Source organism: Gopherus flavomarginatus, chromosome 18 (assembly GCF_025201925.1).
Source record: "Gopherus flavomarginatus isolate rGopFla2 chromosome 18, rGopFla2.mat.asm, whole genome shotgun sequence".
NCBI classification, from domain to species: Eukaryota; Metazoa; Chordata; order Testudines; family Testudinidae; genus Gopherus; species Gopherus flavomarginatus.
In genome coordinates, this window is record NC_066634.1 from 23,978,958 (window position 1) to 23,992,777 (window position 13,820).

Below are 13,820 nucleotides of genomic sequence, written 5' to 3' on the forward strand. Positions count from 1 at the left end.
GAGAGAGGCGCTTGGGAGCCTCCCGGGGCGCCGGACGGGCCCCACAGAAGAACTCCGTGTTTGCTCCAAAGCGCATCTACCACCAGCTCTGACCTCCCCTCCGTGTCCCTCCGGCCGGGCACGGCGCCGATCCCTGGTGCCCGTCGCCCGGACATGTCATCTGACAGCACGGGGCCGCTGACAGCACGGCGCCTGGGGAGAGGCGGCTCTCGCCTGCCCCTGCCCAGTGCCGGGCTGTGCGCCAGCTGCAGTGGGTGCCGAGTGATCTGTCCATGTGTCTCTGCCCCCAAGGGAGGCCGTTAGCCAGGGGGAAGCTTCTGTTCCCTGTTAACTCTTGTCTCGGGCATCAGCTGCCCGCGAAGGCTGCAGGGTGCCCAGCGCCCGCGTGCTGAGCCTGGCGCAGGCCTGGGTGTGTGTTTTGAAAGCCCTTGGGTGCTTTTGCAGCTGGTGGTTTGGGGTTTGAGCGGAGGAGCCTGGAGCGTGTCCAGCAGCTCGCGCCTGGGGGAAAGGGGCTGGCACGGTCCTGCCGCTCGTTCTGCGGTGGAGTCTGAGCCTCACCAGTACGACCCAGCCACACCCCTCACGAGACAGGCGAGGGGGGAACCCTGGGCCCAGCAAGGCCCAGCAAGGAGTGATTTGTTCCTAGTCATCTAGTGAGTCCGTTCTCGAGCAGGGGCCAGAACCCAGGAGTCCTGACTTCTGCTCTCCCACCCCACCCCCCGCTCTAACCACTAGACTCCACAGTTCTTCTGGAACTGGGGAGAGGACCCAGGAGTCCTGGCTCCCAGCCCCCCCTGCTCTAACCACTAGACTGCACTCCCCTCCCAGAGCTGGGGATGGAACCCAGGAGTCCTGCTGCCCAGCCCCCTGCGCTAACCAGCAAGGCCAGAATATGACCCTGCTGGCTCCTGGAGTGGAAGTGCTGACGGGCTGTTTATTTTTAGCAGCAGGTTCCTGGTTCAAACCCCCTTATCGCCTCCCTGCGCCTGTCAGGCCGTGACCCAGGCTGGGGTGAACGCTGCCCTCCGAGTGCCTCAGCCACAGGCCTCGTAACTCACTGCGCTGCCGGCTCCCGAATGTGGGGCCCTAGGGGGTTTTGGGCGGGGGCGGGGGAGATGACAGCCCAACCGGCCCCCGGCCAGCGAGTTCTCGTGGCCTTGGCAGGCTGTCGGAGGCCGGTGGGTTGGGGACTGATCCTGGGTCAGTTTGGCAGGTGGGGGGGCCAGGCTGCATTAGGAAGAAGGGGGGGTTTCCTGCGGGATGCTGGCTGCATTGCCGTGACCAGGCTAAGAGGCCCCGGGGTAGCCGGCCTCGTCTCGCCACCCCGGGGGGAAGTGGGCCACCAGGTTGTCCCTGCCTGGACCTGCCGTGTCACACGGGTCGGGGCATTCGCCCAGCGGCCCCTCTGGCAGGACGGGTGTTTGGCTGAAGCGTCTCCCCCAGCTCTGGATTTGAAGCCCTCAAGGGATGGGGAACAGGCTGGGTCAGACCCACGGTCCAGCTGGCTTGGGGTCCTGTCTCTCAGCGTGGCCGGCGCTGGCTGCTCCAGAGGGAATGAACAGACCAGGGCAGTTACCCAATGATCCAGCCGGCCTGGGGCAGTCCGACCTTAGGGCCACCCAGAGCGTGGGGCTGTGGCCCTGACCAGCTTGGCTAAGAGCCATTCAGGGATCTGTCCTCCAGGGACCGATCGCGTTCTTTCTTGAACCCAGTTCTATATCACCGCATCCCCCAGCGAGGAGTTCCACAGGTTTCTGTCCTTCCTTCGGTTTGTTTTCAACCTGCCGCCTGTTCGTGGCACCGGGTGACGCCGGTGGGTGTGTCAGGCGAAGTGACACGTCCCTACTCGCTTTCTCTGTCCTCTTTGTGATTTCACAGCCCTTTCTCCCGCCCCCCTCCCCTGCTCCTTGGGTGAGGATCGGTCCCACTGGCTGCCTTCCTGATCGCACATGGCCATGGGGCGCCAGCGCAGGCCGGGGGCAGGAGCCGCTGTTTAGCCGGGGAGGGTCTCGGTGGCAGCCAATTGGTTCCGCTTTGCCCTTGCCCCCGGCCCCGGATACCCCGCGAAGCCCCTGGAAGGCCCCCGGGCTCTGTCGTCCTCAGCGAGCCCTCGCCTCGCTCCCTGCCTCAGTTTCCCCACAGAGCAAGGCTCCTCCTGTGCCATGTGCTTTGGCGAGGCCCCAGGCTAGATTTTGACCCCCAGAAGAGAGCGGGGTCAGAGGCAGAAACCCGGCAGGAACGTTGCCGTTGCTTTGACACGGGAGGGCCCTGACGCCACGGGGATGGGGACGGACGCCGGGCGAGAACCCGCAACGGCCAGGACTCGGCCCAGGAATCTCAGCCTCGGGGCCCGGGAGCTGCGCCCGGCCCGGCCCGGCCCGGAGGAGACTCTCCCGGCTCCCTGGATGGCCAAACCGAATCTCTTCTCGCCCCCGCCCGAAACGTGTTCAGACAAAGGGGGGCAGGCGGTGGCCACAGACCTGCCCGGGCAGGCGCCTCGCTCGGGAGCTGGAAGTGGGGGGGGCTGAGAGCCACTGAACCAAACAGCAGAGCCGGGGTGTGGCGGGAGCCGCGTCACGGGTGGGGGCAGCGCCCCGGGTGGGTTTCTGGCGCTCGGCGGAGCCAGGGTGTGATGGGAACCGCGTGGCGGGTGGGGGCAGCGCCCCGGGTGGGTTTCTGGGGCTCGGCGGAGCCGGGGTGTGGCGGGAACCGCGTGGCGGGTGGGGGCAGCGCCCCGGGTGGGTTTCTGTCGCTCGGCGGAGCCGGGGTGTGATGGGAACCGCGTGGCGGGTGGGGGCAGCGCCCCGGGTGGGTTTCTGGCGCTCGGCGGAGCCGGGGTGTGGCGGGAGCCGCGTCACGGGTGGGGGCAGCGCCCCGGGTGGGTTTCTGGCGCTCGGCGGAGCCGGGGTGTGGCGGGAGCCGCGTCACGGGTGGGGGCAGCGCCCCGGGTGGGTTTCTGGCGCTCGGCGGAGCCGGGGTGTGGCGGGAGCCGCGTCACGGGTGGGGGCAGCGCCCCGGGTGGGTTTCTGGCGCTCGGCGGAGCCGGGGTGTGGCGGGAGCCGCGTCACGGGTGGGGGCAGCGCCCCGGGTGGGTTTCTGGCGCTCGGCGGAGCCGGCCGGGGCCGGAGCGTTTCCTGCAGAGCTGGAGCCGCCTCAGCTCGATGAATATTTGATGGGAGATGAGCTCGGCCGGGAGCTTTGCTGACAGGCTCCACCCGCCTCTGCCTGTGCGTGGGCAGGGCCGCCCGGTCCGTGCGGGGCTGGCGCGTCGCTTCGCGTTTGCTCCCCGCGGGCGGCGGGGCCGGGGCCGGTTTCAGCCCCCAGGTTAGGACGTGACTCCGAGGGGAGCCGGGTGCGTCTGGAGCAGCAGAACCAGCCAGGACCCCCGGAGACCCGGACACGTGGATTGGGGCCCGGGGGAGCGTCGCTCGGCCCGGGGCGGGAGCCTGGCAGCGCAGAACCCGCGGGAGGAGCCGAATGGCCCCGAGGTGAGCGGGGGGACCGGGGGCTGCTCCTGCCGCGGGTGGGGGGCCTGGGGCGCTGGCCCAGGGCTTGGAGCCCCCGGGGAAGAGGTTGGCCCAGCCGGGCGTTCAGACGCGTCTTCCTGGGAAGCCAGGGCGGGTTTCTCGGGCGGGAGCTCGGGGGCTGCCAGCCTGGGACGGAGCCGGGCGGCGGCTCTGGCCGGGCCGCAGGTGGGAATCGATCAACCCGGAGGGAAAATGAGGCCCGGCCTGCGCCCCTCTCCGTGGGCTCCTGGCGGCCTTTGGCGGGGGCAGAAACAAGCCCCTTTCCCCGCCGCCCGCAGGCCTGGCGCTCGCATGGTGCGGGGGACGTGCCCTGTCCCGGGCCGGGCCGGGCCGGGGGAGCTTGGCCCTTGGGACGGCCGAGGGCTACAGGCCGGTGCTGCTTTGAGAGACGGGGCGAGGCGCTAACCCCCCCGCCACCCCCAAACCTTCCCTTGGACTCCCCCCCACTGCCCAGCTGAGCAGCAGACGGGTTAGCCCTGCTGGGGGACGGGGGGGGCTGAGACCTGATCCCCAGCCCCCACCAGTGCTGGCACCCCAGGGCTGCATCAGCATCCCTACAGCCCCCCCAGCTCTGCCGATCCCCTCACTCCCGACCCGCAGCCCCTGCTACCCCAGCCCTGCCCCCCCAGCTCTGCCGATCCCCTCACTCCCGACCCGCAGCCCCTGCTACCCCAACTCTGGGCTCCCCCCAGCTCTGCCGATGCCCTCACTCCCTACCCGCAGCCCCTGCTACCCCAACTCTGGGCTCCCCCCCAGCTCTGCCGATGCCCCTCACTCCCCACCTGCAGCCCCTGCTAGCCCAGCTCTGATCCCCCCCAGCCCTGCCGGTGCCCCTCACTCCGGACGCGCAGTCCAGGGCTGCTATTGGGGGGGGGGAGGAGCAGTCACCGAGTGTCTGACCGATTTCCCCTCCCAGCCCCTCAGGCTGTTGTGCCCATTGTACAGATGGGGCATTGAGGAGCATGCAGAGTAAAGGGCAGATTCTCCACAGTCCTGGGGGGCCCCCAGGGCTCTCGCTCCCCCGCCAGCCGGTCTCTCTGCTGCAGGCTGGGAGGGGGGGGCCTCTGCTGGGAGCAGCAGACCAAGGGGGGCAGTTCTCTGAGCCTCCAGCGAAGGGGCCCAGGCGCTTGGGAAGGACGTGGTGGTGGATGGCATGAAAAGCCGCCCAGAGGTCAGGGAGGCTGGAGAGTCAGATGGCAGGAGATCCCGTTACGCCTGGGGGCTGCCGGTCCTGCCCCAGTGTTTGGGCAACTTGACACTTTAACTGAAAACTTTTTTGTTGGTGCTTTTTAGTTCCACGTTTGAGAGGAAGGAGGAAGGCAAAAGTGTGGGGCTGAGGCTCTGTCTAGCCGCTAGGTTTATGCCTCCACTTCGTAGAGGGTCAGTTGTAGCCAGGCCAATCCCGGAACAAACGGAAACTGCCCCCACCCAGAGTCCATGAAATTGTATGATTGTGTCCCAGAGAAGCTGGGAAGGGGCGACGGGATGGGTCACTCCATAGCCGCCCTGCTCTGTTCATTCCCTCTGGGGCACCTGGCACCCGCAGGACCCTGGGCTGGATGGACCTTTGGTCCTGGGGGGGGGCGTTTCTATTCACTGGCCCCATCTGTGTGCTCAGCACCGGTCAGAATTTGCCAGGAAATACGGTCCTGAGCCAGCGCCTATGAACGTGTGGCCCCTGCTCTCCCCGACCGATTCTCTCGGCCAGGCAGGTCCCACCAGCGATGTGCTGCTGGCTTTCCGGAGATGAGTCCAAGGCACCCCCCGGCCCCGTCCTGCTCCCCCAGAACGAGCTCCCAGCTCCCCGGGGAGCTGCCGGGGCTGTGACGCTGCCGGGCGAAGGGAGCTCCCAGGCAGGCGTCGGCGGGAGATTGTCCATTCGCAGGGACCGGCCTAGCCCAGCGAGGGGAGCGGCCGCGCCAGGCGGGGAGGAAGCCCTGTGTTGAGTCGCGCACGGAGTGAACGGATTGTCCCAGTCCAGGGCCATTGCACCTGGGTTTCTGCTCCGCGATGGCTCCCGCCCGCGGGCTGCCAGTCCTGGCCGGGGCGGAGACCCTGTCTGGCCCCCTGCCCGGGCCGTTATTCCCAGCTCCCCCAGAGCCAGCGCGGGGGAATCCGAGCTGCCAGTCGCTCCGGGGGGGGGCCTCCATAGGGCGGATAGCGGGAGGAATCTCTCAGCCCCCCCATCTCAGCCCAACCCACCGCGGCTGCATTGCGAGGCGCCGGCCAGGAAGCTCCGGGGTTGTTCTGTGGCTCCAGGAGCGGCTGGAAGATCCCGGGGCTGGGAAAGGAGCCAGGTTAGAGGGGCCGGGCCGGGCGCTCCGGCCGGGGTTGCCTTGATGAAGCTGCTAATTGCCGTGAGGGTCCCGCCGGGGGGGAAGCAAAGGGGCGGCCAGTGCGCTGCAAACCTCCTCTCCCGGCGGGGTGCGGCAGGCGCTGGGCCGGGGCCCGGCAGGCGACCGGCGCTCTGGCCACGTGGGCGGCACGGCCGGGGATGCTGATTCAGGCTCCTGGCGCTCACCAGGGCCCTGCAGCCGGAGTCCGGGCTCTGGGACCCCCATCTCCCCGCAGCCCGGGACAGCGGCTCTGCCCCCGGGAAGCCCGGCTGGGGGCTGGCTGTCCGGCCGGCTGAGGAAGGGGAAGGGGAGCAGGGTCCTGGCTGGGGAGCTCGCGGCCCCATGAGAAGGGCTGGGGGGCTGAGGGCCACTCGCTAGAGGTGCTGCCCGGGGCCTTGCTCAGCAGGACCTGGAGGAGGTGGACGCCACCCATGGGTGCTGCCTGCGCCGGGCGTGGCCGGGCGGAAGCGTCTGCCCTTGGGGCCAGCACGTTAGGTCGGGTAATAGCGACCCAGGGCTAATGGATCGCGGGTCGGTAGTTTGCTGATAACCGATTCAGCTGAACTCACTTGGTGACAATGGTCCCGGCGACGCTCTCGCAGCCCGGCCCGGCCCCGGGTTCCAGCAGCCGCCAGTCCCCACGGGCTGGGCCCGCCTGCAGCTGCTCCGACGTTCCCGGGGCTGGGCCGGATCGTGTGTCGTTCGGGCCCGTCGCTCGTTCCTCTGTGGTGCCACGTCGCCTTCGCGGTGGCTATTCCCAGGGTCCCGCTTACCCGGAGCTTGGGGCGGGCTCAGCCCCGGTTCGGCAGTTCCCCGTCAGCCCGGGCTCCGTGCAGGAGAGCTGGGGCCACGCTCGGACAAGCCCCCTCGTGAACCGTAGAGCCGGGGTCCTGCCCTCAGCCCAGCCTGGAAACCTTCCCTGGGCTCTCGCCAGGGTCAGCAACCGCAGCTCGGCTCCGGCGCTGCTCAGCGGCGGATCTCCTGGTGCGGTCGGGGGGGCGGGGGCTCAGCGGCATTGGTCCCATTCGTACAGATGGGAAAACTGAGGCCCTTCCCCTCCATTAACCACCCCGTCTGTGGGGCTGGTATGTTACCGGAAGCACCGGGATCTTTGGGGGGGGGGGAAAGGCGACACGCCGCGTTTACTGGAGATACAATTAGCACACTGTCCCATCACACCTGAAAGTCTCCTGTACAGCCTGGCCCCTGGGCGTTATTAGCGGGAGGATTCCCCAGGGGTCTCAGTCCCGCTGCAGCAAAGGGGGCGTCCGGCAAAGCGAGGAGGGAGGCGACGGTGGGTGTGGCTGGCCGGCGGGGGCCGCTAGACGAGCGTGTCGGCCCCCCTGAGCCGCTGCCCCGTCGGGGGGGGGGTGACCGTGTGCTCGCGGGGGGCAGTGCCGCTCGCGGACGGGCTTGGCGCGGGCCTGGGGGCAGCAGGGGAACCCAAGGCGGAGGGCGGCGCCGCTCGCTGCGGAGAAGGGCCTGTTCTGGCCGGTTTGGCTCTGGGCAGAGTCGGGCTAAAGGCAGGATTTAGCCGAGCGCCATCGGCCACAGGGCGGCTAGTTGGCGTGTTCCTCTGAGAGCCAAACGGGGCTCGGGGCCCTTTGCGGGAGGCTGCGGGGCGGGATCCGTGCGTCGGGCTGCGCCGACCTGGAGCAGGTTAGGGACGAAGTGAAGTGACCCCTGAACACTAACCGTGGGAACCCGAAAGGCCGCGCGTGGAGCGGGGCAGCGCCTGGCCCGACGCGAGTCACTAACGCGGGGGGAGCGGGGAGGTCGGTGAATCAGAGGGTTGGAAACGGGACTTTTGTGCTAAACAAGGTACGTGACTAGGGCAGGAGGCGCGACAGAGGCCGGCGGAGGCCGCGGGAAGAGGGAAACCAGCGGGGGCGGCTGCCTGGGAGCCCGTCGGTTACCAGCCCAGAGCTGAGGCCGAGAGGAAGCTGAATCACAGAGCGGGGCGCGGTCCTGCTACGTGCCCGGCCCGCCCTGCACGGGCTGATGCGGCGGCTCGGCCCGGCCCGGCCCGGCCATGCAGCGAGGGCTGCACACGAGGGTTTCTGGGTTTCTTTGGGACCGTGGTGTCCCCCGCATCCGCCCCGCTGCGTTTCTCTGGGCACCGCGGGGCAGCGTTGCCGGACGGCAGAGAACAGCCCCCGAGGGAGCGTCTGGAGCCAAGCCGAGTCCTGGGGGAGTCGAGCGGAAAGGGGGGGGGAGCCCAGCGACTATTGGACTCGGGTCCCATTTGTCTGGGGTCCTCTGGCCTCCCAGCTGCTTCAAACCGAACCGGGACCTGCTCTCTGGTGGGCTCCACCCGCTGCCCCTCAGCCCGGGTTCCAGCCGCTCCATGGCCGCTGCCCCGTGTGAGCAATTCCGGGACCGCTACCCGGGCTTGGCCGAGTGCCCGGCGGGGCTCAACCTTTTGTCTTGGTGACCCCTGCGCAGGCGAGCCGCTGAGTGCGACCCCCCCCCCCCCCCGCCGCTAGACACGTGTCTGGATATTTAACACCACTGGAAAGGCTGGAGGCAAGCGGGGGTTGGGGTGGAGGCTGGCAGCTGGCGACCCCCGTTTGAGCCCCTGGGCTATCCTAGCGGGCAGGGCTGTGGAGTCTTGCCCAGGCTTTCAGGGGAGGTGTCTCTACTACGTCGGGTTTCTGGGTGCGTTTCACCCCATTTCAATGGCGTGTTAGTCTGGATCTGTAAAAGCAGCAAAGGGTCCTGTCGCACCTTATAGACTAACAGACGTTTTGGAGCATGAGCTTTCGTGGGTGACTACCCACTTCTTCAGATGCACAGAGTGGGAATTTCCAGGGGCAGGTATATATATGCTAGCAAGCAAGCTAGAGATAACGAGGTCAGTTCAATCAGGGAGGATGAGGCCCTGTTCTAGTAGTTGAGGAGAAACTGGTTCTGTAATTGGCAAGCCATTCACAGTCTTTGTTCAATCCTGAGCTGATGGTGTCAAATTTGCAGATGAACTGAAGCTCAGCAGTTTCTCTTTGAAGTCTGGTCCTGAAGTTTTTTTGCTGCAGGATGGCCACCTTAAGGTCTGCTATAGTGTGGCCAGGGAGGTTGAAGTGCTCTCCTACAGGTTTTTGTATATTGCCATTCCTAATGTCTGATTTGTGTCCATTTATCCTTTTCCGTAGAGACTGTCCAGTTTGGCCGATGTACATAGCAGAGGGGCATTGCTGGCATATGATGGCATATATTACATTGGTGGATGTGCAGGTGAATGAACCAGTGATGGTGTGGCTGATCTGGTTAGGTCCTGTGATGGTGTCGCTGGTGTAGATATGTGGGCAGAGTTGGCATCGAGGTTTGTTGCATGGATTGGTTCCTGAGCTAGAGTTATTATGGTGCGGTGTGCAGTTACTGGTGAGAATATGTTTCAGGTTGGCAGGTTGTCTGTGGGCGAGGACTGGCCTGCCACCCAAGACCTGTGAAAGTGTGGGGTCATTGTCCAGGATGGGTTGTAGGTCCCTGATGATGCGTTGGAGGGGTTTCAGCTAAGCGCCACATGCTCTGGACTGTCCAGGCAACCAGGGCAGGCGGCTGGTTGCACAGGGCAGGAAGCAATCGCCCTCCCGCTCCCAGCACAGCCCTGTGGGCCCTGGGAGGAGGGGACAGCCGGGGAGGCAGCGTCAGGGCGGGTGGAAGGCACCGGACCAAGGGAATCTCGCTCCCAGTGAAATGCTGCCTGGCTTCTAAGGGGAACTGCCGGGAGCTCCACAGCTCAGCCTGCTGCCCGAGAGCACCACGAGCTCCTCATCCCCTGCCATTCCCCCTTCGCTCCTTGGCCGCCCCTCTGCATCATCCCCGCCCGCCTGCACGGGGGGGCTCCTCGGCTAATCTTTTGTTCCTGTGGTTCTCTCCCCAGCATGGAGATGCAGCCAGCTCTGGGGGGGAACACGTCCGCACGCCACAAAGCTAGAAAGAGTCCTGCTGCCGGCGGGAACTGATCGCGGTCATGCAGGTGAGAGACCCTCCAGTCCTCCCAGCCCTGTTTCCTAACCACCCCCTCTCCGTGGGGCTGGGATGAGTATAAGAGATACATGGGATCTTTCTGGGGGGGGGAAAGGCAACAGGCCGCAGTTACTGGAGATACAACAATTAGCATATGTATTTAATCACCCCCCCACACCCCCATCCCGCCAGTCGGGCTCAATCTAGTGGCCAGCTCCCTTGCTCACGGGTAGGGAGCAGCCGGCCCGTTGGTCGCGACACGATGCTCTGGGGAAGTCTTGGCAGGACAGTTTCCTGGCGAGGCCCCCCCGGTTCCCCAGTGAGTTTTGCAGCATGGGGCTGTGGTCAATGGTTTGACGAGGGCTCGTTTTCTGACATTGCCCTTCTCCTCCTTTATCTGGTTCTTTCATTGAATCACCCCGGGCGGGATTTGACCACAGCTCCCTTGTCCCGAGCCCCCTCCCCTGACAGCCGCGGCCCTCACGCTCCTCTCCTAACAGCCCTTCCTCGGTCACACACGGCGGTTTGATTGGCAACATCGAGTTCGATTCAGAAGAAAAGCAACCGGGGGCTGCTGGTACCTATCTGACCCTACAGCCAAGTGGTGAGCCTCCCAGGCCCTCCCTGCCTTGAACTCAGCCAGTCCCAGAGAGATTCTGGCTGCCGCGTCTCTCCCAGTGGCCCAGGAGGCCCTTCCTTTCTGCTGTTCAGAAGGGGGCTGGACGGCCCCCCAGCCCTACATGTAGCACATGCTGCGTGATTTTCTCCTTAGTCTGTAGCCTTCATTCTAAGGACACAAACTACCAACAGAAAATCCTCCTCCTCCCTTGCAGGCTCCGTGATGGCGGAGGACCATGAAGGGGACCAAGCTGCTGACGGTGGCTTTGGCCCTGCTGACGCTGCTGGCCCTGAAGGCCTACATGGACTGGAGCCTGGAGCAGCCCGAGGGCCTGCTCCCCCCTGAGCCCGCCTGGCCCACCACTCCCAACCCGCTGGCCGAGCCGCTGGGGGACGACCTGGCGGGGCTGCCGCTCCGGCTCAACGCCTCGCTGCAACGGCTGCGCAGCACCGTGCCCGAGGCGGACGCCTACTGGAACCGCCAGCAGCACGGGCTCTTCCGGGCGCTGGAGGGGGGCCCGGCCAACGGCACGCGGGGCTGCGGGGACGGGCCGGCCGCGGCGGCCGAGATCAGCGACTTCGCCTCGTACCCGGAGCAGCACCGGCGCTTCGTGCTGCACGCCGAATGCCGCAGCTTCCCGCTGTTGGTCAACCAGCCCCACAAGTGCGCCGGCAACCGGACCTTCCTGCTGCTGGCCATCAAATCGGTGCCGGGCAACTTCGCTGCCCGCCAGGCCGTGCGGGAGACCTGGGGCCGGGAGGGGGAGCACGGGGGGCGGCCGGTGCGCACCCTCTTCCTGATGGGCGCGGCCCACGGCCAGCACCAGCCTGACCTGCGGCGCCTGGTCGCCTACGAGAGCCGGGCCTACGGCGATGTCCTGGTGTGGGACTTCGAGGACACCTTCTTCAACCTGACCCTCAAGGACGTGCTCTTCCTGGGCTGGGCGCTGGCGCACTGCCCCTCCGCCCGCTTCGTGCTCAAGGGCGACGATGACGTCTTCATCAACACGCCGCGGGTGCTGGCGTACCTGGGGGCGCTGCCCGGGCGCCGGGCCCAGGCGCTCTACATGGGGCAGGTCATGGCCCACGCCGCCCCCTTCCGCCAGGCCAGCAGCAAGTACTACATCCCCGAGTCCTTCTACGCCGGGCCGTACCCGGCCTACGCCGGCGGGGGCGGCTACATCTTCTCGGGCCGCCTGGCCCCGGCCCTCTTCCTGGTGGCCCAGCACGTGGCCTTGTACCCCATCGACGACGTCTACGCCGGGCTGTGCTTCCAGGCGCTGGGGGTGCGGGCCGAGGCCCACCCCGCGTTCCAGACCTTCGACATCGCCGAGAAGGACCGGGCCGACCCCTGCGCGCACCGCCAGCTCTTCCTGGTGCATCGCCGCAGCCCCCAGCAGACCCTGCGGCTGTGGCGGCAGCTGCACGACCCCCAGCTGAAATGCTGAGCTGGGGGGGTGGCGGGGGCACCGGCAGGGCAAGAGAACGGAAACGAGGGCTCGGTTCTTCCCTCCCGCTGCGTTTCCCCGGCCCCCCTGCTCCGAGCCGGGCACAGGGCATGGAACCGGGCGGGAGCTCTGTGCCTGGGGTGGGGGGCACGGCTCTGTCGTTCCCGGAGGGGCCATTAAAGAGCGTCTGGCCAGACTGTGGTCTCGCTGCTTGGCAGGGGGGCGAATGGAGCGGCACTTCCTCAACCCAGCCCCACTCTGTGCAATTCCCCGTCTGCCCCCACCCTGGCCAGCCACTGAGTGCAGCAGACCTGGCTGTGGAGGGAGCCTGGGGCTGCGGGGCAGGAGTGAGGGGCACCAGCAGAGCTGGGGAGGGGCAGGGCTGGGCGAGCAGCGGGCTGCAGGTGGGGAGTGAGGGGCACCGGCACAGCTGGGGGGAGCCCAGGGCTGGGCTAGCAGGGGCTGCGGGTCGGGAGTGAGGGGCACTGGTAGGGCTGGGCAGGGGAGCCTTGGGCTGGGCTAGCAGGGGCTGCGGGTCGGGAGTGAGGGGCACTGGCAGGGCTGGGGGGGGAGCCTTGGGTTGGGCTAGCAGGGGGCTGCGGGTCGGGAGTGAGGGGCAGCGGCAGAGCGGGGGGAGCCCAGGGCTGGGCTAGCAGGGGGCTGCGGGTCAGGAGTGAGGGGCACCAGCGGAGCTGGGGGGAGCCCAGGGCTGGGCTAGCAGGGGCTGTGGGTCGGGAGTGAGGGGCACCGGCACAGCTGGGGGGAGCCCAGGGCTGGGCTAGCAGGGGCTGCAGGTCGGGAGTGAGGGGCACTGGTAGGGCTGGGGGGGGAGCCTTGGGCTGGGCTAGCAGGGGCTGCGGGTCGGGAGTGAGGGGCACTGGTAGGGCTGGGCGGGGGAGCCTTGGGCTGGGCTAGCAGGGGCTGCGGGTCGGGAGTGAGGGGCACTGGCAGGGCTGGGGGAGGGAGCCTTGGGTTGGGCTAGCAGGGGGCTGCGGGTCGGGAGTGAGGGGCACTGGCAGAGCTGGGGGGAGCCTTGGGTTGGGCTAGCAGGGGGCTGCAGGTCGGGAGTGAGGGGCACTGGTAGGGCTGGGGGGGGAGCCTTGGGCTGGGCTAGCAGGGGCTGCGGGTCGGGAGTGAGGGGCACTGGTAGGGCTGGGCGGGGGAGCCTTGGGCTGGGCTAGCAGGGGGCTGCGGGTTGGGAGTGAGGGGCACTGGTAGGACTGGGGGGGGAGCCTTGGGCTGGGCTAGCAGGGGGCTGCAGGTCGGGAGTGAGGGGCACTGGCAGAGCTGGGGGGAGCCCAGGGCTGGGCTAGCAGGGGGCTGCGGGTCAGGAGTGAGGGGCACCAGCGGAGCTGGGGGGAGCCCAGGGCTGGGCTAGCAGGGGCTGCGGGTCGGGAGTGAGGGGCACTGGCAGGGCTGGGGGGGGATTTGTGGCTGTGGGGGCAGGTCTGGCTGCTGGTCCCTGGTGTGAACTAGTCTCGCTCTGGCAAAGGGCAAACCTGCCCCATGCGCCCCCTGCATGTCACCCCCCCGCTAGCGCCCCCTGGAGGCTGCACTGACAGTTACACACTGTCACCTCTCCCCAGGGGCAGCGCAGCCTCTAACCCGCTGGCAGGGGGCGCCCCGTGCTGGCCCCGTAACCCCCACTGCTGCTCGGGCGGGGGCGGTCCCCTCGGCCCGGGGTCCCCCTAGTGCCCCAGGCTGGGCTCGGATCTGCTCCCTCCCCCTGGTGCAGGTAGGAGACGCTCCCCCTCTGGGAGGCCCAGCCCCGGGCTCCTGCCACCTCCAACCCCAGCAACCTGCCCCCCCTCCCATGTGCCACCCTGACCCGCCTGCTAACCCCGGCCAGGAGCGGAGACTCCTCGGGTCGGGACCCCCACCCCCTGAGGCCAGGGCTGTGTCGGAGGCTGTGACCCGGGGGGAAC

General features: G+C 67.7%; 2 protein-coding genes across 2 annotated transcripts; one reads left to right on the top strand and one right to left on the bottom strand.

Annotated features, from left to right (window-relative positions):
* Window positions 1-2,924: 2,924 nt before the first annotated feature.
* LOC127036973 (basic proline-rich protein-like) lies at window positions 2,925-6,088 on the bottom strand. Its single transcript, XM_050928259.1, has 2 exons — window positions 5,936-6,088; window positions 2,925-3,446 (listed from the first exon to the last, which is right to left on the bottom strand). Exons 1-2 carry the CDS (start codon window positions 6,086-6,088, stop codon window positions 2,925-2,927), a joined length of 675 nt encoding a protein of 224 aa, XP_050784216.1.
* Window positions 3,300-12,097, top strand: B3GNT8 (UDP-GlcNAc:betaGal beta-1,3-N-acetylglucosaminyltransferase 8). The gene is made up of 3 exons (XM_050928573.1): window positions 3,300-3,488; window positions 9,744-9,839; window positions 10,663-12,097. The coding sequence occupies exon 3, from the start codon at window positions 10,684-10,686 to the stop codon at window positions 11,893-11,895; it is 1,212 nt and encodes a 403-aa protein (XP_050784530.1). The 5' UTR covers window positions 3,300-3,488; window positions 9,744-9,839; window positions 10,663-10,683; the 3' UTR covers window positions 11,896-12,097.
* The last annotated feature ends 1,723 nt before the right edge of the window (window positions 12,098-13,820 follow it).